The following is a 25849-nucleotide window of genomic DNA, read 5'->3' as shown; positions in this document are numbered from 1 at the left end:
CTAAAATGGTATCTTCAAACTTAAGCAGAAAAGTCTACTGGGAAAAATACCTTGAGGCACCATTTTCCAAAAGAGCAAAATCTAAGATAGTGGTTACAGGAGAAAGGCCCTAAAGATAAACTACTGCACAGGAACTTACAGGTTACACACAATCCCTTATCCACACTACACCACAGAGGCATCTATAATGAAGGGAATACCTGTCACCGTACTATCTCATAGAAAGCACGAAATGAAGGTCATGAAGTGCTCTGAGCAACTTGGAAAACAATAGTTTTTAAATCTATTGTATAAATGCATCATATATAGGAGTGGTGAATTTAGATAAATTTCTCAGTCTCTCTCTTGCTCAATTTCCCTTTCTGTAAAACGGGAGTAACAATGCCTCTCTTGAGGGGAGGTTCACAGAATCAGCAGTAACATACAGGGCAAAGTAGGTTTACAGTTGCAAGTACACAAAACAGAGTTTTTTCTTGTATTAATATTTATTAGTTATTGTATTATTTATTTGTATTAAACTGTAAAGCCACTTTTGCCCACCCCGGCATACGTGAAGCTGGGAGAACACCACTCCTCTACGGCTGATATGCCAGAAAAGGAGAGAATGCTAACTATCCAGGCATCTTTTGGAGTTGAAAGACATTTTGAAGGGGGAGCTTTTGGGGGACCTAGTTTTCTGCAGAGATTATATGTTTATTAGATCCTGGGGGAAGAGGCAGGAGAGCTACCCCAGCCCTAAGAGACACGAGGATCCTGTGCTCTGGGAACACAGTTTGGGAACACCTAAGAGGGCCGCATTCCCTACAGGAGCAGTGGCAACAGAAACAGTGGAGGCCCAGCACGAGCCTGGCAGGAGTGAGCTTATTTGTGAATCAGTGAGGAAAATCTGGAACTTCCAAGAACACTTGGGAGAGGACTTTTCAGGGGACTGGGATCCCGCGTAATGTGAGGGAATCCCAAGTCAGCAAAATTTGGGTATGAAAGCTAATGTGACTTCATTCTTAAGAAGAACGTGTTGATCATTGAAATAGTTGGGTTCCATATGTAACAGGATTTGGTACCTGAGTATGAGCCTAATAAATAGCTGTCCTGTCATCCATTGTAAGATATCTCTCTATAGAATTCTAAGATTGGCCAGAGCTCTGAGAAGGAGGTCACACGATGTCCTCTGTGTTAGTTAAAAGCAACATTAAGAATTTAGACTTGCTGAGAGTGGAATAGTTTACTGGCTTACATGTGCCCTCACCTCATTCCATCAAGACGCTGAGATTGCTAAGCAAAATAAAATGCCCCAAGATTACCTTTATGCACCAAAGTTTCAGGTACGTATTGAGGTACTTTGACTCACACTGGCATCATCTACATTTTACAGTACAAAGTTCACTTTTTTTCTGGGGAAAAAATATTCAATACTTTAGAAGTGCTTTTGTACCGACTCTAATATTTTGTCAAACATACCACTAATGACAAAAAAGTAAACTTATATATACCTCATGGGACAGGAATTATCACCAAGCATTTATGTCAAATGGGTTTTTAAAAAGTTCATAAATTTAGTAACCAATTAACCAAAATACTATCGTGGAGGCAAAGAACGACAAATAGGCTAAAATTTCTTTCAGATTGTTCCTTTTTAAGAAAAATTTCAACTTGTTCATCGTTTTTCATCTTCTTTGTATGACAATGCGAACACTGAGTGAGTGACAGCCACCACGCGTTCACCAGCTTTTGTCTTCAGTGTAGACCGGGCAATGGCTACAGAGCTCAGGGAAGGAGGTGAGCAGCCATGCCTAGAGCAATTAAGAAGAAAAAGTTCCTCGCTAGGGTGTGTATGGTGATTGCTAATGTTCCCTGCAGCTGTAACTGTACAAGGAACAGTAGTCACTTTAATGAAATTTGGTATGGTTTTAGCAACATGCCTGCCAATTTTGGAGCTCAGTTTCGAACATAGCATATTTCTGCCTACTTACATAAATTAGTGGTAAGTATGCTTTTGACAAAGGCGAGGTCAACCTATGAGGTTTTCTTCAGAAAAGAATTATCCTTCAAAGCTGAAGGGAGACTAATTCATTTAATCCTCACAACCACCCTAAAAGGTAGGGACTATTGGTAAATATTTATTTAGCACTTACTATGTCCAGGCACTATGTATGCTAAATAAAATAGTCCTTTCAACAACTCTGGGTGGACACTGTTGTCAACCCCATTTACTAACGAGGGAAGTGAGACACAGGGAGATTAAGCAGTTTGCCCAAACTAAAGTTAAATGATGCCAGTCTGTATTATAGAACAGAGATCTGGCAGGGGTGTCCAAGTGTAATATTTCTAGCAACACCAACCAAGTATTGAGTGCTAGCCGTTTTACAATTTCTCCTCTAGTTATTCCAACAATCCTGTAAAGTAGCTTTTCTTACCCTCATTTTACAGAGGAAACTTGAACATTGTGCTCACATCATGGCAGATTCCAACTGCTTTGTCATGCGTGTACATGGCCATTTCAGAAATTCTTGGAGCAGTCACTCATGATTTTCGGCTCTTAGAAACCCTCTGTGTATCATTCGGGCCTCATAAATGTGGTGACTCTTTGCTTCCGGGTTCTCTTGAAATTCCCAGAGAACACAGCATCAAAGGAGGCACTTTAAGGTACACGATCTACCACTCAGCTTTCTCTGCTCCTGACTGATGAGAAGAAACTATTTTACATGCCACCGTGCTGGGGTACAAGAATAGAAGGGAACAGAAAAAAAATGGAAATCAGTAACATACAATAGGCACCTTACAAACTCTGCCCGACAGCCTGACCTTGGCCATCCACATCTAACATCCTTCAGTTTTCAAGCGCGGTTCACAAATAGGGAGGCCGAGGGCACCACAGAAGAATCGCTTTTAATATTCAAATACTTTATGAAACGATATGTAAGATTACCGTGTAGCCTACATCTCATTAGTCTCTGCTTTAAAAGCTTTCAGCAACAAGTCTGCCGCTAGCCCTGGGGAGAGGGCCCCGCTGAGCACCTTCCTTTCCAGGAGAGGAATCTGGCCCCGCACAGTGGGGTGGGTCCTGAAATGTTCTAGCACGCTCTCCTGAATGAGGTTCCACATCCAGATTTTCTGCTGCTTCTGTCGTCTGGTCATCAGCTCGCCGCTGGCAAGCATCAGGTCCTGGAATTCTCTCATTTTATCCCACATCTCAGCGATCCCCTCTCCAGTTCTGGAAGAAATACGAACTACCTATTGAGAAGGGAAAAACCAGAACTGTGTTACTTAAAATGATAGAACACACTTGCATGGGACCCCAACACTTGCCAATTCATTCTTACAGTCCAAGGACCCTAGGCAATGGCGAGGAGGAGACACTTTATTGATGTGTCAAAGTTAATATCCTGGGAAATGCACCGAGGTAACTTACTAGGATTCCTAAGTGCACAGCAGAAATGAATTACTGATTCAAGGTCAAGTTTTCTAGCCCAGAGATTTATTTGCATTTATGATTGCTCAGATGGTGTTCAGAGGCATCCTGGGAAACTGTGAGAAGGTCGCAAGGATGAGAAGGGCCTTGCCAGGTAGGTTTCTTTGAGGCCTGAGTGCCAGAAAAATGAAACCCAGTTGAGCAACTCTATCGAAGGTGCCTGATTCAGCAAATGTTGAGAGTGGAACATCCAGCACCTGACTGCTCTGGACCCAACACACATGTGATTGGGGGAGGCAGGGAGCTAAAGGTAACTATGTCATCACTGTTCTCACTGCAGTGATTACAGCTTAGTCTCTTTTTCAATCCTCACCTGAGGATATGTTTTTATTGATTTTTAGGGAGAGGGAGAGAGAGAAACATTGATGGATTGTCTCCCGTATGCACCCCGACTGGGGATCAATCCTGAAACCTTTTGGTGTGCTGGACTTTGCTCCAACCAATTAGCCACTAGGCCAGGGCAAGTTTAGTCTTTAATAACACAGAGTCCTCCTGCAGATGAAGCTGCCCACGTCAACATTATTGCATCACTTATTACAGGATTTTCCTTTTTCTTTTCCCTTGTTGAAAACAGCACCCAATAAGCATAATGGGAAGTTATCACTTCAAAAGCCTTTTCTGTCTTACTCAAACACTATTATAGATCATCAAATCATTAATTACTCCATAATCTTAAGGACGGTCCCTTTCAGAATGGATCTGCTATCACTTCCAAATGGCTCAGGTCAAGCATTAAGCAATCTATTTTTTTTTTATATATTTTATTGATTTTTTTACAGAGAGAAAGGGAGAGAGATAGAGAGTTAGAAACATCGATGAGAGAGAAACATCGATCAGCTGCCTCCTGCACATCTCCCAATGGGGATGTGCCCGCAACCCAGGCACATGCCCCCGACCGGAATTGAACCTGGGACCCTTCAGTTCTCAGGCCGAAGCTCTATCCACTGAGCCAAACCGGTCTCGGCAAGCATTAAGCAATCTAATCTATCACCTCACATCTAGTTGTTTTTTTTTTTTTTTTTTTGTTTTTTTTTTAAATATATTTTATTGATTTTTTACAGAGAGGAAGGGAGAGAGATAGAGAGTTAGAAACATCGATGGAGGAGAAACATCGACCAGCTGCCTCCTGCACATCTCCCACGGGGGATGTGCCCGAAACCCAGGTACATGACCTTGACCGGAATCGAACCCGGGACCTTTCAGTCCACAGGCCGACGCTCTATCCACTGAGCCAAACCGGTTTTGGCATTCACATCTAGTTGTTGGCATCTAGTGGTTAAAGAATTATATTTAAAAACATGACTACATACTCATAATTTTACATTCAAGCAAAGACTGATTATATGTCTAGCTGGGGACTTCCATCCTCTAGCATGCCCAGTGTACTCAGGGTGAAAAATGCAGAATGGAGCGCAAGCTCACCCTTGGTCTCCAGACTTCTGAACGCTTGCGGAGTAATTTCAGCGCACTCACATACTCTGCTTGTATCCTCCGAGCTGGCACAACCAAGTCTCCGTCAGACTTGGTGATAGCTACCAGATCTGCCATCTCAATTATACCTCTTTTGATACCCTGAAGAGAAAAGGAGAAGAAAGTGATTCATCAGAAATATTTAATTTAATTACAGCAAACAAATGGGACACCCGTGGGTACTAAGGTTTTGAAAGTCGTACACTTCATTAACTAATGTCTTCTCTGCATCTTCCCAAGCCCTGGGTACCAATTACTCAAAAGCATCACCTCTTGGGATATGAAAGTCATCTGTAATGCCTCTTTTCAGTTTAGAGCCTAACCTGCTGAAATCATTCAGAATTAGAGTAGATATATCATCAAGACACATGGCAGGAGACAGGCACATTGTCTAGTGAAGGATTCGTCTCATGTGCTAACAATGCAAGATGCAAAAGCACCCACCATTGAGGTGCTTGAACAGAAAACACCTGTCACCACATCTGTTTCTGGAAACAAAGTCTGTGAAGTTTTCCTTAAGTGTTTACAGCATTGTTGTTTTTTCCAATTTGCTATTGAGGAAAAATAACCTGATGGCTAAAAATGCCTCAATCTCTTGATTTAAATTACATTGCATAAAAACACTGGAAATCTAAGGCCAACCTTATTGGGAAAACGTAGATTTTTCCATCTAAGAGCAATATTTCTTTTCAAATATTTTTAAACGTAATTTCTAATGATTAAATCTAATAGTTAATGTTTCTAGATTGCAGCATCCATAGTCTGCTGTCACTATTTTTTAAAAATTATACAATTGGGAGGGAGGTACTGTATAATAAAGAATTTATCTGTTCTTTGTCTAAGGTTCCTGGGAAGTAACCTCTAAACCCTTGGAATTTCCTGAGTGATAGGCGTGTCTGTGTTATTCCATGGGTGCCTGGACTATTCTGAGTTCAGAATGGGAGCTGCCCACACCAGAAAGGGCAACCTTGTGATGAGAGGGTTGGGCCTTGGGCCTGACCTCTGGGGAAGGATGGGGGTGGGGGAGGGCCTGGGGACTGAGATCAGTCATGTGGACAATGACTCGGTGAGTGGTGTGCGTCTATGTAAAGAAACCCTGATAAGAACTCCAGACACTGATGCACAGGTGAACTCCTGGCAGGGGATACACATCAATGTGCCAGGAGGGAATGTGTCCTGAGGACAGAGAAGCTTCAAGTTTGGGACCCTTCCAGACCTCTCCCTGTGTCTCTTCGTTTGGCTGCTCCTGATTTATATCATCAAAAAACTGTGACTGTAATACAGTGCTTCCCTGAGTTCTGTGAGTCATGCTAGTTAATCATCAAACCTGTGGGAACCCCCTCCCCCTCACCCCGCATTTGTGGCCAGTTGGTCAGAGCCGTGGGTGGGCTGGGAACCCCAAGGCCTGCTGCTGGTGTCTGGAGTGAGGGCATCTTCTGGAGGACAGTGCCCTCTACCTGGGTAGGCTGCCAACTCCAGGGAGTCAGTGCCGGATTTGCATTGCAGGGGGAAAGCAAGAATCCTATTTTACAATCCATAAACCATGATAGTGGGATCCTGATTAAAATCAAACTGGTATCTCATGAGGAACTTCTGAGCCAACTGTACTACAAACACCATGTGACAGTGGTCCCTTCCTGTCGGAGCTGCCCATATATTACATCACTCCCATGTTCCATGTGAAAACATCTAAGTTGTATCATTAGCTCAAGGTCATAAATTCTATTACTATAGTTGGGAAAAATATACAGAATCTGCCTTTGACAAGTATTTCAGCCAATGTGGATGCTGCTGTTTCTTTCCCTACACTAATATCAACTTAATTTACAAAAAAACACATTTGAAACTTGCACTTTCAGAGAGGTATGCTTTGTGTTTTGGGGAGGAAAAAGTCAAAACAATTACCTGCAATTCATCCCCTCCTGCTGGTGGCAGCAGTAAAACAAACATGTCAACCATATCAGCAACAGCAAACTCCGACTGACCCACACCTGAAATTTTAAATCACAACCATACACTAAAATGTTCACAGTAATTTGACTTTTTCAACTATACTAACCATCATTTCTATTCCACTTCATTCACTCAATCAGCCTTTCAACCCGAACCCACCTTAAACACCCCCCTCTGCAGGACTTATTACACGTCTCACCCTACCAGCACACCTGTCATCCTTCCGTCTCTCCTGTCCTTCCCATTAGTCTCAGTCTCTAAAAGAATGGGGAACCCCGAGGCCTCCACTCCCTCCTCACGCCTGTGGCTTTCCTGGCTTCCCTTCATCAGTGAGCAGCTTGAGCACTGATTCTAACCTGCACTATGCCTGCCAATACGTTTTCTTGCCTTCTCATCCTTCTACACCAGCCTTGCAAACCCCTACCCACGGGTCAGTGCAGTTATCTGGCCTCTATAGGCACCTGGAGAAACTGCTTAAGTGAGGATCTAAAGCACTACTATAAGTTCAGGGGTTCCAATGTCTCCTGCAAATTCCTCACGGCCTGTAAAAGCAACGCCCCTAAAAACCCTCACACAGCTCCTTCCTATTTCTCACAGTGGCCATACAAACAGTCAGTGTCCCATAACCTCTCCACATGGTGACGACCCTGGCACCTACTGCACAGTGAAATGACAGCAAGAACTTCCTCAGCTTCTCCCTCTCCCCTCCAGCTTCTGCCTCTCCCCCTCCAGCTTCTCCCTCTCCCATCCAGCTTCTCCTTCTCCCCTCCAGCTTCTGCCTCTCCCCCTCCAGCTTCTGCCTCTCCCCCTCCAACTTCTGCCTCTCCCCTCCAGCTTCTCCCTCTCCCCCTCCACAAATAAGCATATGTGAAACAAGCTCTGCCTCCTGCCTCCTCTCCAGTCCCAGCATTATAAGCACTGGCTGATATGACCCTCTTTTCTGCCCTCCTCTGGGCCGCTCTGCTTTGTCTCTAACCTCGCCTGTGTCTACAGGCTCCTGTCCCTCAGCACATCATGTAAATTGTACTCAAGTCTTTCTCATCTGAAAACTAAACCAAACCAAACAAAAAAACAGACCAAATCTCTCAACCTCCTCCAATTATCACCAGATTTCCCACCTTCTCTTTAGAGCTAAATTTCTAGGGAAAAAAAAAAAAAGCAATACATCAGTGGTTCTCAACCTTGGTTGCACATTAGAATCAACTGAGAATCTTTTTTAAATCACCCCGTAACAAAGAAACAGAATTTCCGGAGGATGAGGCCCAGAAATCAGGATTTTAAAAAGATTCCCAAGTGATTCTAATGTGCAGCCAAGGTTGAGAACCACTGCAATAATGCTCATTGTCTTCATCCAACTACTTCACATTAATCTCAATTCACTTACATCGGACTTCCACATCCCCCGCTCCATTAAACCCCTCTCAACACTCTCTCCTTCCTCAGTGTGGCAGACTTGCAGTTGCCCATTTAGCATTTATTCTTCCCTACTTCCTGGCCCCAGTGTTACTAGGAGACCATGGACCTGGTGAGAGACCATATTCTCCAGAGCCCCCTTCAGCTATGGGTGATTAACGAGAGGAAGCAAGTCATTAGATGGGGTTTCAGGAAAGGTGTACACTCTTCTGCCTGCCTTCTCCCTTCCTTATTCCCCCTTCTCCTTCCACTTGGAACATGGATGTGACAGGTAGTGCTTCATCAGCCATCTTTGAACCGTGAGCAACCTTGGGAACTAAGTGCTAAGAATGGGGCATTGAGGGCACAGTAGAGCCCCCACATCTGCTCAGGACACCTGCCTCCAAGCTTCTTTTATTTGCAAAAGAAAACACCTCTTTCTCATTTGAATCACAGTTATTTTGAGTCTCTAGGACAAGCAGCCAAATGCAACTTTGAGGTTTTGGGGATTTTTTAAATATATTTTTATTGATTTTAGAGAGAGGAAGGGAGAGAGGTAGATAGAAACATTGATGAGAGAGAAACAATGATTGGTTGCCCCCTGCACGTCCTCCCTCCCCCCACTGGGGATCGAGCCTACAACCCAGGCATGTGCCCTGACCGGGAACTGAACTGTAACCTCCTGGTTCATGGTCCGATGCTCAACTACTGAGCCATGCCGACCAGGCATACACTTGGTTTTTATGGTCCTCTTCTCCCTGGATTCTCCTGTTACCACTAGGGCAACTTTCCCTCCATCCAGCCTCAGATGGTAGAGTTCCTAGCCTCCAGCCCCATCTCTATTCACATCCAGTCTTCATGCTCGTGGCTCTAAGCATCCTAAGCACACTTCCATTCTCTGAATGGACCACATTCCCTGGCTCCTCTGTCTTTGCAAATGCCCTTTAGCCCCTACTTTATGTAACTCCAATTCTTCCTTCAAGACTGAGTTCAACTGTCACCTCCTCTTGGAAGTCTTCCTTGATACCCCAAATCTTAATGAGGTTGTGTCACCAACGTTTATCCCACAGTAACATAACTGATGGTCTCTCCACAAGAATGTTAATTTCTTGGGTTTCTATTTCAGTATTTTCACCACATAAAATTGTGCAATAGGGATATAAAAATGAAGTAACCATGGCCTTGTATTCAACAGGCACCCAACTATAATAATTTGGTTAGTGGACATTGCAGACCTCTGAACTGTGCTTAAACAAAATAGGTGTCACGTTAAAGTACCATTTCCGTAGGTCATCCTGGCACTTACAGGTCTCCTCTGACACTCATAACCCATCACCTGTGCAACAGTTATCCAGATACATGGCTTAGTTTTCTTCTCTCTAAGGGCACGATTATTATAGCTTATATATTCATATCTCTATACAGTCTGAGACATCTTGAATTTAATTATGCTGTTATTGAATAACCAATGAAATTAGTTGTCACTCATCTTTATAGAGTTCACTGGAACAGTATTTTGTTAGGAAGCAGAAAACCACACTCACCTACAGTTTCAATGAGAATGATGTCATATCCCCCTCCTTCACACAACAGGATAGCTTCATTTGTAGTCCTTGTCACACCTCCCAAAGTTCCTCTAGTAGGAGATGGTCTGATGTATGCATTCATATCTCTTGATAACTCAGTCATTCGGGTTTTATCCCCCAAGAGTGATCCTAAAACACACAGTTACAATCACAGAACACCTATAAGGGCCAGTGATCAATGAGCCAAATGTTTTATGACATTTCTCCCCAAAACTCAAATTGTAATTCATATCATTGAGCTTTTCCCCCACATAGTGTATACAATGCTCCCCAAGTCATTTTTTTAGCATTTCGAGCCCCTGAAAACCTATAATGGCTTCCCACTGACTAGAGCAGAGATGAAGAACTTTTTTTCTGCCCAGGGCCATTTGGATATTTATAACATCATTCAAGGGCCATAAAAAATTATCAACTTAAAAATTAGCCTGCTATATTTGGTCAAACATTTAATTAACCCACCCCTAATACCTTGGCAGGGCCAGACCAAATGATTTCCCGGGCCGTATGCGAGCCAGACATTCCCTACCCCTGGATTAGAGTTCAAATCCAGATTCTTCAGCCCGACATGGCCTGTCCAATTTCAGCTTCCACTAGGCCCCAAACCAACCTTGCATTCCAGCCAGGGTGGTTTCTTTACTGTCATCTTAACATTATGTTTATGGCTCTCAACTGGGGGTGATTTTGCCCCAGAGGAAATTTGGCAATACCTAGAGATATTTTTACTTGTCACAACTGGGGGTTAGGGTGCTGGTGGCACCGGGTGGGTAGAGACCAGGATATTGCTAAGCATCCTGCAACGTGCAGGATAGCTGCTGACACCAGGAATGTCAGTGCCAAGGTGGAGAAGCCTGGCTGTAACGTCAGCTCCCGCCCACAGGAGCATGTCTTACATATTTTGTATGCTGAATGCTTGTTCACAGTAGGCAATTAATTTAATTCCTATGGTGATTTACTGCAGTATTTTGGCAAACATCAATATTTGCAAATTCTGCAGAACGGAAAGCTCTGGAACTACAGAAATCACCTTGAACATCTTTCTTTTAGCCACATGTTAACATCTGAGAATGTAGTGCTGTTCTAACCTGAATTTCCATTTTCACTCTGCCTAAGAGCTAACTTTCCCACATAAAGTTGATGCTAAACATTGAGAACTTGCTTAAAAACACGATCTTTTCCCTTATGGTCCCAGTGTAGAGTTCTCATAGGTTCTAATTCTGGAGCACATACTCACCACATGTCTCAACTACCTTATTTACTGCACTTGAAACTTCTTTCTAAAGTAATTTTCTGCATGAAATCCTCTCTGTAAGTCAACAATCTGCCAAAGCTATACCTGAAATCACTATCCTGTAGATCCTAACACACTGGCTCCACATTATGAAATTACTCTCCCATGTAATCGTCTTTGCCAGTGAATCCAAAACTGCTGGGTGCAGGCCCTTAGGAAGGTCTCAAAGCTACTGCAGGACGTCTGTGAATGCAAAGCACAAGGTTTGCTTCTCAAACCTTAATGTAATGCTATTTTTCAAATGTGTATACTGTTGTAATAGTGAGGTAGAAATCTGTACTTATAGTATGCTGTGCATCTCTGTTTATTTTTTTTCTTTCAAGTCTATATTTTGTTTTACCTAGGAAAGGGACCCTCATTTTGGGTTTGAGAAAGGTCAGGAGCCACATAGCTATGCAACTTGGATCAGACTATTTTATGTCACCATTTCTGCTAGTATTGCCCCAAGCTATTATTTTCTTTTTAAAAAAATATATATTTTATTAATTTTTTACAGAGAGGAAGGGCGAAGGATAGGGAGTTAGCAACATCGATGAGAGAGAAACATTGATCAGCTGCCTCCTGCACACCTCCCGCTGGGTATGCGCCTGCAACCAAGGTACATGCCCTTGACCGAAATCGAACCTAGGACCCTTCAGTCTGCAGCTGACACTCTATCCACTGAGCCAAACTAGTTAGGGCCCAAGCTATTATTTTCTTTTGCTATTGCAAGTATTCTAGAGTATTAAGGCAGGTGGGAGAGGGGGGGAGGGTAGTCTTCTTACCTATATGGAAATGAGGGCAACTATAAAAAATTCTTCATTCAGGTATATACCTTTAACAAAGTTCTTAGATGATAAAGAAGGCACTACATTGATATAAATTTTATCTTGAACCTTGTAAACATAAATTTTATTTTATAATTAACCTTTTATTATAGTGAATCAAAAACTGTGAATGTTCTCAGCCAAATTTCTCAATGGGTGGTAACATGAATTGTTGTCAACCTCTCTATTAATCTAAAGCCCCAGAAATACGATTATATCCTCTTTACTTTTTAGCCTTAAACCCACAGAATGCAAAGCAAACAATTCCACACAAAGCACGCGGTACTTCCCCATTCACAACACACACTACTTTGTAATGGCCTGTGTTTCTCTCATAAGAAATAAAGTTCATAAGACCAGGAGGACTGTGTCTTATTCACTGTTAGACGATACAGTACTTCCTTGCACAATGCCTCACCTATAGTAGGCACTGAAATATTTGTTCAATGGGTAACTGTAATGTGAGAAGCTTAAATCATATAGGGGGTAAGAGAAGAAAAACCTTTCCTATTTGTATAGAACGCTTTATGTTTTCCTTAAATGATCCTTTGGGGAACTACCTTTATTCATTTTCTCTGATGAGCTGCAAATTAAACTGAGTGACTGCATGACCTGGAATCAGTAAGTAATTGCTGAGCGAGCACCGTGTGCAGCGTACTATGCTAAGTGCTGTAGTGGGACAGTGGGGTGCTAATGGGCCCTCTAAGAGCTTTCTGTTCAACTGAACATGCCATGTAAACAGGTGACACGTTCTAAGCTATAAGGTTTGTGCGTGTGTGTGTGTGTGTGTGTGTGTGTGTGTGTGTGTGTTTAAGCTTAAGAGATGTTACAACAATAAGAGGAAAATAACGAAGGAGGAAGGACCCATTTTCTGAATTGTGTAGAAGCTGATGCAGGCAAGAAAAACAGGAGGGAAGAGGGGCCTAGCCTCCGGCGTGATAAACAAAGAGATGAAATTTGCTTTTAATTATCTTCAACTTGGGGCAGTGTTCTCCTAGTTCTCTAAGTACCCAGGCCACTCCTGGTCTAACCTTGTCTGTGGAGCCCAATACCTCCTTCAGCCTCCACCTCACCCCCAGAACTCCCTTCCTTCAGTGAGGCCAAACTCAGCTCGAGGGTAGAAGTCACCTGACTGTGTCAATTCCCACTAACTTGTAACAGGGAGCCCCCCAAACCCCTGCTCTGCAATTTAAGAAGAGTTGGCAATACTCACCACCACTGGTACAAGAAGAAGGGTCCACAGCCAGCACAGACAATTTGTGCCCTCTCTCAGTAAGCATCTTCCCAAAATATTCTATAAAGGTTGATTTTCCGGCACCAGGGGGCCCAGACAACCCTACAGTGAAAGAGATCTTCTGATTTAATAAAATAAATGATGATTTCTATTAAAATGTTAACTTCCTTCTGTGTCTCCTAATTTATTAAAATCATTATTGTATTTTAACATTTTAGAAAGCAGTAAACAAAAATCCATTTATCTATCTAGTTCCTAAGTAATAGAGATATAGGAAGGAAACCATTCTGAATTCCCTTTCTGCCCCAAATTCGGTTTTTAAAATTACAAAATGTGATCTCCTTTTTACTATAATGTAGATCTTTGGGACACACTTCATCACCTATGTTATTAATGTGCTGAACTTCTACAACATCTGCCTACCTCTCATCATGATCAGTAGTTATTACACCTACCCATATTCAGTACACTTTATCTTCCCATTAGAAAAAATAACTCAGTACTCTAGGAATTGCTAGTGATTGAGAAAATAATTTTCTACTTATAAATTTTTCCCATCTCGCCCATAATTCAAAGAATCCTATATAATAATAGGCCAATATGACCGACTGGCAGAACGATGCACACTGACCACCAGGAGGCAGACGCTCAACGCAGGAGCTGCCCCCTGATGGTCAGTGCACCAGAAGCGGGGCTCACAGCTGGTGAGCACAGCAGTGGTGGCAGGAGCCTCTCCTGCCTCCGCAGCAACTGCTGGCAGGGAGCGTGCCTAAGCCATCAGTCGGACATCCTCTGAGGGCTCCCGAACTGCAAGAGGGCACAGGCCGGGCTAAAGGACCGCGCCGCCCCCCCCCCCCCCCCCAGTGCACAAATTTTGTGCACCGGGCCTCTAGTATAATATAAACTGAATCCTGAAAATAATTATTTGTCTTAAGAAAGGCAGAGGGTATTATGCTAAGTGAAATAAGTCAGGCAGAAAAAGACAAACTGGTTTCATTTATATGTGGAATTAAAAAAAAAAAGTACAACAACAAAAAACACACACAAAACTAAAAACAAAAAAACAAAAAAAAAACCAGACTCATAGAAACAGAGACCAAAGGGATGGTTGCCAGAGGGGAGAGGACGGGGAATGAGTGAAAAGGGAAAGGGGAATTACAGCCATTAATATTGTGGTAAGTTTACACGATGACAGATGATTACTAGAATTAGTGGGGTGATCACACTGTAAGGTATAAAATTGTTGAATCACTACACTGAAACTAATATAACTACATAAAACTAATATAACTACTATAAGATTGTAAACGAACTACACTTAAATAAAAATATGTATTTACTTAATAAAAGGAAGCAAGGGAGGGAGGGTAGGAGGGAGGGTGGGAGAGAGGGAGAGAGAGGGGAAATTCCCCTACTTGGAGAGTGAGTAAAGCTTGGCAGGTAAGAGCACAAACTCAGGAGCCACTCGCCAGTTCTCTTTCTAGTTCTGCCTTTGATGAGCTATGTAATCTTGGGTAAGTTACTTAACCCTTCCATACCTAAGGATGTGCTGCAATAAAATGGATATAACAGCACCTATCTCTTCAGGTTGTTATGAGGATTAGGTGAGTTAATATTGACAATATGTTTAAAACAGCTCATGGCATAAAGTAAAAGATATATAAGTGGATGTTCAATAAAGTATATAACACATAAGCATTTAATTGTTAACTATATTCAAAAGTATGTATGGCATACATAGTATGCTTGGTTCAGGGCAGGTCTCTGTCTTAAATCTCTCTATGGGTGCTCAATAAACATTTGTTGCTTTTATTTATAATGGGAATAAAGTCACTGCAACAAAGGCACAGGTTTATCCAGCCTCATAAGAGCAAAATGGAAGAACCCAAAAGGCACTAAGAAATGGCGAGTTGCCAGTCATGTGTGGTTACTGGTTACCACCACATATTTCTGGGACATTTTTTCTTCAAAGACTCTTTAAAGCCTAAGAGATAAATACTTTGTCAGCACTGAAATTTCTTTGGGAGTTTGCTAGTTTGTCTGCATAAAGATTATTAACACCCTGTGTAGTATTCTCAGTGAGGGCAGAAGAATAAGATGTAAGATGTGTGAAAAGTAACACTCTTTTCAAAATTATCTTTAAAGCATTTATGCCCTGTTACCCTAAAAATTAAAAGGGTATGAATCCATGACTCATATCACCAATAAACTGAAACATAAAAGTGTAATGTCAGTCAATTTTTAAGCATACTTACTCATTCCTCACAAAATCTCTGCACTTTGCCCAACACTGTGAATTGTTTTTAGTGAGAGGTTGGTTGGAATCACCTAGTTTGCCATCATGAACAGCTCTCATGCCACCCAAAACTGACTTGCTTAATTCCAAATGGTTAAACATATCTAAATTGTTTTTAAAATGCACAATTTCAAAAATACAACAAGCTTATATGCAATTACAGAAACAAGTCAACTATTTAAGAAATCAAGTGAACATTTAATATTTTTAGACAGCAAATAAATATGGTCTCCCCTTTAAAATACATTTTGGTAATGAGATGGTTGTGCTTGGAGGCAAACCACTCCCAGAAACTCTAACAAAAGTATCTGAGAGAAGTGAGACTTGCCTATAGAAAGACCAATGAAACAGCCAAGAAGTAGAGTTTTAAAATGTGACATGGATTATAATTGATATAACCACAAAAATTGGGAATTCACTCTAGACTAGTAAGCAGAAGGACTACCAAGACAAAGAAATAAACTAGTTAACAGTTCTTCCTATTCATATTTCTGTGTGGGAGACATAACAAAATTCTTGCCAACAGAAAACTTATATTATTATTATTTTTTTTTAAGAGAGAAAGAGAAACACCGATGTGAGAGAGAGACATCGATTGGTTGCCTTCCCTACTCACCTTGACTGGGGATCAAACCTGCAACCTAGGTATGTGCCCCAACTGGAAATCGAATCCATGACCTTTCAGTGTATGCGATGATGCTCCAACCAACTGAGCCACCTGGCCAGGGCCTTATGTTATTCTTTTAAAATACAGAGCCTGGTTCAAATGGCCAGAAATCTTTTTTCAATATACCAAGACTAATATTTACAGTGAAAAAACATTTAAAATTCCTAACATTAAAACAACGAGATTCCATCTCACAGCTGTCAGAATGGCTATCATCAAGATTCAACAAACAACAAGTGCTGGAGAGGATGTGGAGAAAAAGGAACCCTCATGCACTGCTGGTGGGAATGCAGACTGGTGCAGCCACTGTGGAGAACAGTATGGAGTTTCCTCAAAAAGTTAAAAATGGAACTCCCCTTTGACCCAGTAATCCCACTTATAGGAATATATCCCAAGAAAACAAAAACACCAATCAGAAAGGATATATGCACCCCTATGTTCATAGCAGCACAATTCACCATAGCTAAGATTTGGAAACAACCTAAGTGCCCATCAGCAGACGAGTGGATTAAAAAACTGTGGTACATCTACACAATGGAATACTACGCCGCTATAAAAAAGAAGGAACCTTTACCGTTTGCAACAGCATAGATGGAACTGGAGCATTATGCTAAGCAAAATAAGCCAGTCGGAGAAAGATAGATATCACATGATCGTACTCATATGTGGGATATGATGATCACCATAAATTAATGAATAAGAAGAGATCCAGAGACAAATGGCAGGGGAGGTGGGGTTAGAGAGCAACCAAAGGACTTGTATGGATGCATATTAGCATAACCAATGGACACAGACACTGGGGTGGTGGGGGCTTGCCCGGGTGGGAATGGCTGCAGGGGGCGGGGGGGGAGTCAAGCGGGGGGGGCGGGGGGGGGGGGCAGGCAGCGAGGAGACATATGTAAAACTTTAGACAATAAAAAAAAAATCCTAACAAAATTCTGAAAAGAACAAAAATCCCCATTAGAATGCAAATTATTTAGACTTTTTTTTTTTTTAAAAGAAAACTTAGAAAAGTATTTCCTGGACAGATTAAGAAAAAGAAAAGAAAAGACTGACCCACTCGAAATGCCCGTGGTTTTCCTTTATTTAATTGTTCTTGTTCTTTGTGGTAGACCAACACTTTCTGAAGAAGCACCTGGGCCAGCTCTTTTTTCCTGTGGTGAGTTGATTCTATAAGAGTTATGGCCTCTGCTAAGCAGGCCCTTTGCCCTTGGATTAGACCAGTATAAAGTTTATCCACAAGTCTTTGTTCTTTATCAGAAAGTCCTTCTGTATGTTCCTTTAAGGTTGTTTGTACACATAACTGTCTCTTTAAACCATTGGACAGCAACATCCACTTTGTACAAGGAAGTCCAAGAGAATCAGATGGCTGAGCACATGGGCCTCCTAACCTGAGATGAGTTCTTGAGTGCAAGATGAAGTGGTAATGTCGGAAAGGTGTTCGCAAAAGGCCTTTCAGGAAGCACTGGTGAGGATGGAGCAGCACTGGGATGTTCATTTTGTTTGTAGCTGAAGAAAACACCGGACGTTTTTTGGCTCAATGTGATTTGTAACACCCTAAAAACAACAACAACAACATATTTTTTGCCAGTTCAAGATACAATCAAGATGCTGAAGTAGTAAAACTACAAGGTTTAGTGTTTTTGCTATATTCTAAAACACACATAATCAGGGTTCTTGGTAGTACCAATGGGTTAAAGTTTCTTACCAAACTTAAGAGAGAAGACCCCTCCTTGCTTACAGTGAATATTCTGAATAACCCAGATCATCGAACTACTGCTCTATGGTGAAGGGCAATGTACATACATGTTTTCTTCTAAACAGAAAACAAATTCACACTCAAAAAAACAGAAGGGCAGAAATTTTGTCATGCTTAGTTTCTTCTGACTACAGATTTTATATTCACCTCAACAATTTTCTCAGCTCAAACCCTATTCTGAAGCTCATTCAAAATATTTTTTAAATTTTTTTTTATTTGTTTGGGTGTTTTTTTTTTAGAGAGAGAGAAAAGGCAGAAGGAGAGAGAGAGAGAAACATCGATGTGAGAAAGAAACATCCCCTTACTGGGACGGAACTTGCAACGTGGGCATGTGCCCTGACATGGAATCTAAGTGGTGACTCTGAAGCACGGGACAATGCTGAACCAAGCCACACCAGCCGGAGCCAAAATGTTTTCTTTAAAAAATCCCTGCTGATAGCTAGTCTCAACACAATATATGTGACTAGTAGTGCAGGCACTTGAGGTATAAATTTAGATAGAGTATGTATTTAATAGACTCACGCTGGAACACAGATATTTGCAAAGAATGGCCTAACATACACACACAAATGACAACAAGCCTTCATGTGAAATGAGCTGTGAGGACTGTATTCCAACCAGATCGGTGTAGCTCAAAGTACAGTCAGAAACGCCTGGGTGCTTATTTAAAATGCACGTTCTCAGCCCCACGAATCAGAATCTCTTTACGTAAGCACACTAAAGGTTGAACCACTATGGGATTAGCTGAGGATCCTTTACTTAAATTTACTGACCTTCTCTACTTCAAACTGTATTAGACAATGAAAGCTCAGTATGCTGAGAGTCAGGAAAATACAGAAGTTATGAACCTCCGTAACTCCGAGTCTCTGCCACTTAAGCTATTATGACCGTGGGCATCTTAACCACTCTGTGCCTCAACTTTCTTGTAAGAGAAAAGGTAAGAGAATAGATGGCTGTGAGAATGGAATGAGTTCATGCAAAAAGCCTGGAACAGTGCCTAGCACACAGTAAAAGCTCAATAAATGTTAGCTTTTATTATTATTATACCAATTTATAAAACCTTAGTAAAAAATTAGGCCATAGACCAAGTTTGCAGTGGCAAACAAAAACTTACATATTGTCTACCGAGTTTGGGTTTATGATTATTTGAAAATTTTGGTTTTCAAGTACCTCAGAGCACAATGAAATAAATTATTTTATTACTCCAAAGTACCTCTAAATTGTACTTCAAGGCCAATCAACACAAAAAATAATTTTAGCTAAATAACATTCTATTAGGAAAAGAAAAAAATGTTTTAAGTTTGTTTATTACAGTGATGGCTAACCTTTTGAGCTCGGCGTGTCAGCATTTTGAAAAACCCTAACTTAACTCTGGTGCCGTGTCACATATAGAAATTTTTTGATATTTGCAACCATAGTAAAACAAAGATTTATATTTTTGATATTTATTTTATATATTTAAATGCTATTTAACAAAGAAAAATCAACCAAAAAAATGAGTTCGCGTGTCACCTCTGACACGCATGTCATAGGTTCGCCATCACTGGTTTATTAGAACAAAAACTGCTCATCATTTTTCTGTTTGGGTGGGAGAAAAAGTATTATCTTCTGTTTGTACAAAATTAAGTCTTATTCTAAAGGGATAATGTATTAAAAATGTGTAAAAATGTTTCTAAAAAACAATTTTAAAACATTCATTACTACCCTTGACACAAACACTCAAAAGGACATTTAAAACAAACAAAACACAGTTGCAATCTATCTATATCTATCTATCTATCTATCTATCTATCTATCTATCTATCTATAATAGAGAAACATGCTAATTAACCAGGACGCTATAACAGGTTGATCGGACAGGAGGAGGTTGTGCGCGCAGCACTGGGGGTGGGGCGGCAGGGGCCTCCATGGGCCTGCGCTGGGGAAGGGCCTTATCAACGGCAGCCATGGCTGCTTCAAGGGCCGGAGAGGGAGGCAGGGCCGGACCTGCGACTCAAACGTGGGCGGCACCGCATGATTTCGAATCGCGCACTGGGCTCCTAGTGTTTAATAAAACTCCCTTAAAGATAAAATTTAGAATTTTTATAATTTTAATGAGAAATATTTAGTAACTATTCATGACTTAATTTTTATCTTTGCCATCACATAACTTCCTTCATTCTGCATTTATATTTCTTCATTATATGAAAATAAAACGTGATGAGTTTCTAATTTAACCAGTTATTGTGAGCACCAGTATTACAATCAATGTATATTTATGACATTTTCTAAATTAGATATAAATTAGCCTATATACTCAAACACCTAGTAAAAAGAACTATGTGCAAAGTGAAAAAAGTGATAATCATGTTTTAGCTATGTTTCTATGCACAGAGGTTGTATCAGAATCATCATCTTAATGGCTAGTAACCATTTTAAACCATGGTAGATTTAAAAAAAAAAAAAAAAAAACACCTATATGCTACAACAAAAATAGGTGTCCGGGAATGTATATCTTCCACTTTCTTGCCTGCCAAATTCCTACTTAGTTCAAATATCACCTCTCCTAAAATACTCTTCCCCCTCCTTACCTAGGCCATCAATGCTCCAAAGCCTTTACTCACATCTCAGGTAGCATATGTCTTCTTGTGCTCTAATTTATCTATTTATAGATCTCACTCACCAAATCTCATCTCTCCACCCAGCTGATAATCCTCCCAGAGAAAGGACAATATCTTCTTCTTAATTTCCTTAGAATCTAGCACAATGCTTGGCACATGGTAATTGGTTAATAATTTTTGTTAAAGGTTCATAAATGGATACTCTATCTACTTTATGTTGAACTACTTTACTACAAAGAAAAGTTTGAGTAATAATCTTAACCTGAGAATCTTGACTAAAAATATTCCACTATCTAAATTCCCTGTTTTGAATCAAGGTATCTTTCACATTAATTTTCCAAAAACAGAAAGACAAGTTTATAAGGAATAAAGCCCAATAACAAGAGCTTTACTAGGTGAAAATATGCCCACTTATGATAATGCAAGCAAATAACATTCCCTAAGTAAATGAGACAAATAAAAATCATCTAATGAATAGTATATAGATTGCTCTAACATTTAAAATAGTGATTTCTTACTATTTAATTGCAGCCTTTCTCAGAAAAATCCATGTCAACCAACTGGCAAGTTTACGGTTTATACTGCAGAGTTCATCATAGTTTGGGATTGTAAAGTTCTCTGCCCTTTGATGCCAACGCAAATCTTAAAAGGTCTTTAAGTGAAAAGAGACAGGAAAAGGATGATACAATTTTTTTTTTAAAGTTTAATATTACAGACAGTCCTCGGGTTATGTCGGACTCGATGTACGTCCTTTCGTGGTTACGTCGCCATCTCCCATTTATTTATATAAAAAAAAAGTTTCGTCATTTCGACGTATGTACATATGTGCTTTATGTTTTTTATTATTTATTTACAAGGTCAGGAATTATTATCTTTCTTTTAAATTGTTTTTGCTGTTTCACTTCCTTACTGCTGTGTATGTGCTCCATGTGAGTGACGTAGGTGCTTATGCAAGTGGGTTCCGACCTACGGCGAAAATCGAGTTACATTGCGCCATAGGAACGGATCTCCGACACAACCCGAGGACCTACTGTACAGCCCTAAAAATATGGAATGCTTCATCAATTTGCATGTCACGCGCAGGGGCTATGCTAATCTTTCCTGAGGATGATACCAGTTTACTCCATTCTTTTGCCCAAACCAAAAAGCTTCCCAGGTGTACACAGTTCTAGGTTTTTATACCTTCAAATCTCTCCCTGGGGACTGATTTTCTTGGTGCCCCAAAATCTGTGGACCATCTGAATGGCAGAGCAGCAGCTGCTGCCTTTTATTGAATGTTTATTATGTGTGAGACATGGTGCATGCATTTCCTCAGCTAAGCCTCACAACACAGATGAGGTTCTGTTTTACAGGGGAGACTCAGGAAGGTCTCTCAACTAACCAAGGCCTCTCAACTAGTGGCAGAACTTGGGAAAAACTATGGGTTTCAACTCTAGATTACTGTATAAAAAGAGGAGTGGTGGCACGTCACATCAAAGGAACACCAAATAACCCTTTACCTTTGAATATGGGATGATGATGGCAGGCTGTTTCTGTGTAAACCTTATTGTAGGAGATCCCAATAATGTATTAGGTGACAGAACAGAACAGAACAGTTCTAAAAATTGTCTAATGTTTTTTGCTCCATGAAGAATAATTCACACCTGATAACTAAGAGCATAACATATATGAACCAATTAACTTAACCAATCAGACTTTAAAAGAGTCTATAAATTTTTTAAAAGCCACTATAACTCAGCCTGTATGAGCAATTTTCTAGGCTTATATAGATGTCACAGACACAACAAACTAAGTCTACTGGAGTGGCAAAATCATAGAGGTAGGGAGGATGACTTCCCACCTGCTTGTGTAACTAAGCATCTATTCCTACTTCCTTATGGGAACAAATCAAAGAACTTGGCCAATAATCAAATCAATCTGTTCCAGTGAATTTCCAGGATTCCTGGGAATACAGTTTCATCCTATCTATGATTTTAAGCTGAGCACTACCAAAATACAAGAGAAATTTTGTAGCATTTACAACATTCAGTAAGATACCTCAAAGCTCTGCCATTCCTAATAAACCAGAATGTCAATGTATTAATACACAATGGAAAACATTAAGTGGGCACAAATAATGAAATGGGTTGGTAAGTGCATCCTCTCCCCTATAGGAGGGTTCAGATGGATAGCAGCATTTTAAGATTCACATTTGTTCTCCCCCCAAATATCTTTTATATCCCTTCCCTTCTCTCCAACCTCATTCCCACATTTCTCTACTATAATGGCTTTTAAACTTTGACCACAGTCCATAGCGAGAAATACACTCATCAGTCAACAGAGAGTCATATAACTGAAACAAGTTTCACAAAACATCACATACCCCTATTACATGTGACACACCTTGTCTTTTTTCTACTCTTTTTTTAAAAAAATATATATTTTATTGATTTTTTTACAGAGAGGAAGGGAGAGGGATAGAGTCAGAAACATGGATGAGAGAGAAAAATTGACCGGCTGCCTCCTGCACACTCCCCACTGGGTATGTGCCTGCAGCCAAGGTACATGCCCTTGACCAGAATCAAGCCTGGGACCCTTGAGTCCTCAGGCCGACGCTCTATCCACTGAGCCAAACCGGTTAGGGCTCTACTCTACTTTTTAAATGTAGATTGCAACCTACCAATGGGCACAACCTTAATGAAAAACCCCAACCTACTACAGCCATCTCTACAGCCATTATTAACTCACCTTCCATACTAGCACTGATCTATAACAGTTCCCTGGGCTCCTTTCTGCGCCCCTTCAGTTGTCACTCCTGTCACCACCAGACCGGTCACATCCCTCCAGTATAGCAACGATCACACTGTCTTGTGATCATTTTTTAAAATCAGTCTTGCCTAGACTATGAGTTATCTTTGTATCCACATCAAACTTTATTGCTCACTGAATAAATGAATGAATGTATGCTATAATTTTGTATGGGTCCCAATAATTCCATTATGTTAATTATTCAGTCAATCGATGTCTGAATACATACACTTTGTCTAGATTTTAAAGTAAATATATATTTATTCTAAGAACTTTCTTGTTAAAGTCTGGCTTCAATATATGGATAATTTCCTTCATTAAAAATTTGCTCAGCAGCAGCCAGTCTGACTTGGGATATTTGTCTTGAAATTGATCCAATGAATATTTTCAAGTTCAATAACTACTCTGGCAAGTAAGAGCATACAGGATTTCCAAAACCAATACATTAGGTCAGTGTCCGAGGCACAGCACAGTTCACACAGTCAATGCAGTGTTATACCATGTGTTTCCATTTCTCAATGCTAATCACTTTTGATTTGAAGATAAGCTGTCAGGTGCATTAATCTATTCAGCATCTCCCACCACCACCAAAGAAGGCTCAAAGAAGGCTTTACTTTCTCCTTTTCAAATAATTTCAGGAAATTTTGGTAGAGCAGGATGACTTTTTAAACAAGCAACTTTTAAATAGGTCATTGTTATATAAGAGTAACAGAGAACACACACAGAATTCATGCAAGGAACATTCTCAAGTTCCCTGTCCACTTTACCTTTATCACTTTTCCCAATTTTTACTTTTAGGTTTCAATCTACTTGAGAAGTGTCTATTTTTCTAAATTCTATCACCATTCAATGTTTTCGTTTCTACTGCTACTGCCTTAGTCCAAATCTGAACTAGTCTTAGGGAGCTCCTAGATTAGCCTCGCTATGAGACCTGGGCAACCTCTACCACTCTCCACATGAAAATATTAAGACCAACACATCAAGGTCACAGTGAGTATCACATGAAATAGTGTGCATGCAAGCTTGGCGGAGGGCCTGGCAGCAAACAGGTGCTAATTAACTGTAAGGAACCTTCTCCTTCTCTCTCTCTCTCTCTCTCTCTCTCTCTCTCTCTCTCTCTCATCTCTCGTCTCTTGTGTTGGGCTTCACAGTAAGATTCATATTGAACCATGAATGCGATTGATCTTATCCACATCAAATTCCTCCAACAGTTCCCCACACCCTAGGATAGTGATTCTCAAAGTGTGGTCCCAGACCAGCAGCATCTGCATCAACTGAGAACTGATGAGAAAGGGAAATTCTCAGACCCCACCCCAGACCTTCTCAATCAGAAATTCTCCAGGTGGGGGCCAGCAATCTCTTTTCATAAGCCTTCCAGATGATTCTGATGTATGTTCAAATGTGAGAACCGCTGACCTGGAATAAAGTCCAGCCTGGCCCTGTAGAGTTTCCCAAAACAGTTTTCTTCCAGTTACTGTACTTGCTTTCTCAGACCTATTCCAAGGAAAGTTTACTCATTATCTCTACTGACTTTCCCAACTGAGATTTTACTCACCTTTTATGTCCTCCCCCCTCTAAGACACCTCTCCTGTCTGACCCAGCTTAAATCCCACTGTTTTCTTAAATCCTCACCTGATCATCTGTTTCCAGGAACTTTTTCCTCTTTCAGTACCAATTATTTCTGAAGACTCTGGTGATAATCGCAGAAGTCACAAACTGACTGTTCCTGGCTCATAGAGGGGGTGTGAGTAAATTGATTGCCAATAACATTTTTAAAAATTTTTAATTACATAGAAATAATATACTTTCCGCCTGTGTTGAGGATTGTTCCCACATGGCAACAACCAGCTGAAAGGCAAATGATTCAAGCACTCACCGCCACTTTCCAAGGCAGGCACAGGTTTTCTTCAGACAACTTTGAATATCTCAAACCATGACTACCTTTTCTTATGGTCAGGTAACTTTTCACATGTTTATTTTGTCTCTAGTAGAATACAAGCCTTCAAAGAACTGAACTGTTTCTGTTTTTCTTTTTAATTCTTATTGCGTTGAACAAAAAAATGATGTGAAGTGCTTACTACATAGAAGAATATTCTGGGCATCCTGGACGACCCCAAAATGATTTAGAACCTGCACAGACCTCCTGGAAATGTTTGGTTTTCTATCAACTTGGAAAAGATATAATAGCCTTTCTTGAATTTTGTTTTCGAAAAGTACGTGTACTAGGGCACACCGCTTAAGAAAGGTTTTAAAGAAATATAATGTGGCACAGGTTGTCTTTCAATCTCTAATGAGAAATGCCAATTATCTGCATACAGTATGCTTGCTGGAAGAGGCTTAGCCCACGGGCCCAGTATTTGACAGACCTAGGAGCTGCTTAAACCCTGTTCTATCCCGGATTTCCCTTCATACAAGATGCGTTTTAATTTTACCTCTGGCAGTAGCTACACTGGACTACCGTGCTTTTCAGGTGCCCATGCACTGGTGAACCATTCGCCGGCTTTGGCAGCGGCAAGGGGCGAGCCCTACTGTGCACCATGGC

The 25849-nt window shown here is 40.8% G+C and overlaps 1 protein-coding gene and 1 non-coding gene across 3 annotated transcripts; both read right to left on the bottom strand.

Annotated features, from left to right (window-relative positions):
* Nucleotides 1-923: 923 nt before the first annotated feature.
* Nucleotides 924-25204, bottom strand: MMAA (metabolism of cobalamin associated A). 2 transcript variants are annotated; one of them, XM_070415257.1, is made up of 7 exons: nucleotides 25184-25204; nucleotides 17218-17718; nucleotides 13178-13300; nucleotides 9829-9999; nucleotides 6845-6930; nucleotides 4892-5041; nucleotides 924-3231 (listed from the first exon to the last, which is right to left on the bottom strand). In XM_070415257.1, the coding sequence occupies exons 2-7, from the start codon at nucleotides 17657-17659 to the stop codon at nucleotides 2935-2937; spliced, it is 1269 nt and encodes a 422-aa protein (XP_070271358.1). In that variant the 5' UTR covers nucleotides 17660-17718; nucleotides 25184-25204; the 3' UTR covers nucleotides 924-2934. The 2 variants fall into 2 exon arrangements, with proteins under 2 accessions (XP_070271358.1, XP_070271357.1); XM_070415256.1 differs by lacking the exon at nucleotides 25184-25204 and adding an exon at nucleotides 24940-25150.
* On the bottom strand, nucleotides 21563-21668 carry LOC139011865 (U6 spliceosomal RNA). Its single transcript, XR_011471683.1, has one exon. It is a non-coding gene; the product is annotated as a U6 spliceosomal RNA (small nuclear RNA).
* Nucleotides 25205-25849: the final 645 nt, after the last annotated feature.

This window comes from Myotis yumanensis, unplaced genomic scaffold (assembly GCF_028538775.1).
Source record: "Myotis yumanensis isolate MYYU_CA2020_CCGP unplaced genomic scaffold, mMyoYum1.0.hap1 SCAF_5, whole genome shotgun sequence".
NCBI classification, from domain to species: Eukaryota; Metazoa; Chordata; class Mammalia; order Chiroptera; family Vespertilionidae; genus Myotis; species Myotis yumanensis.
This window is presented reverse-complemented; position numbering and strand designations above follow the sequence as displayed.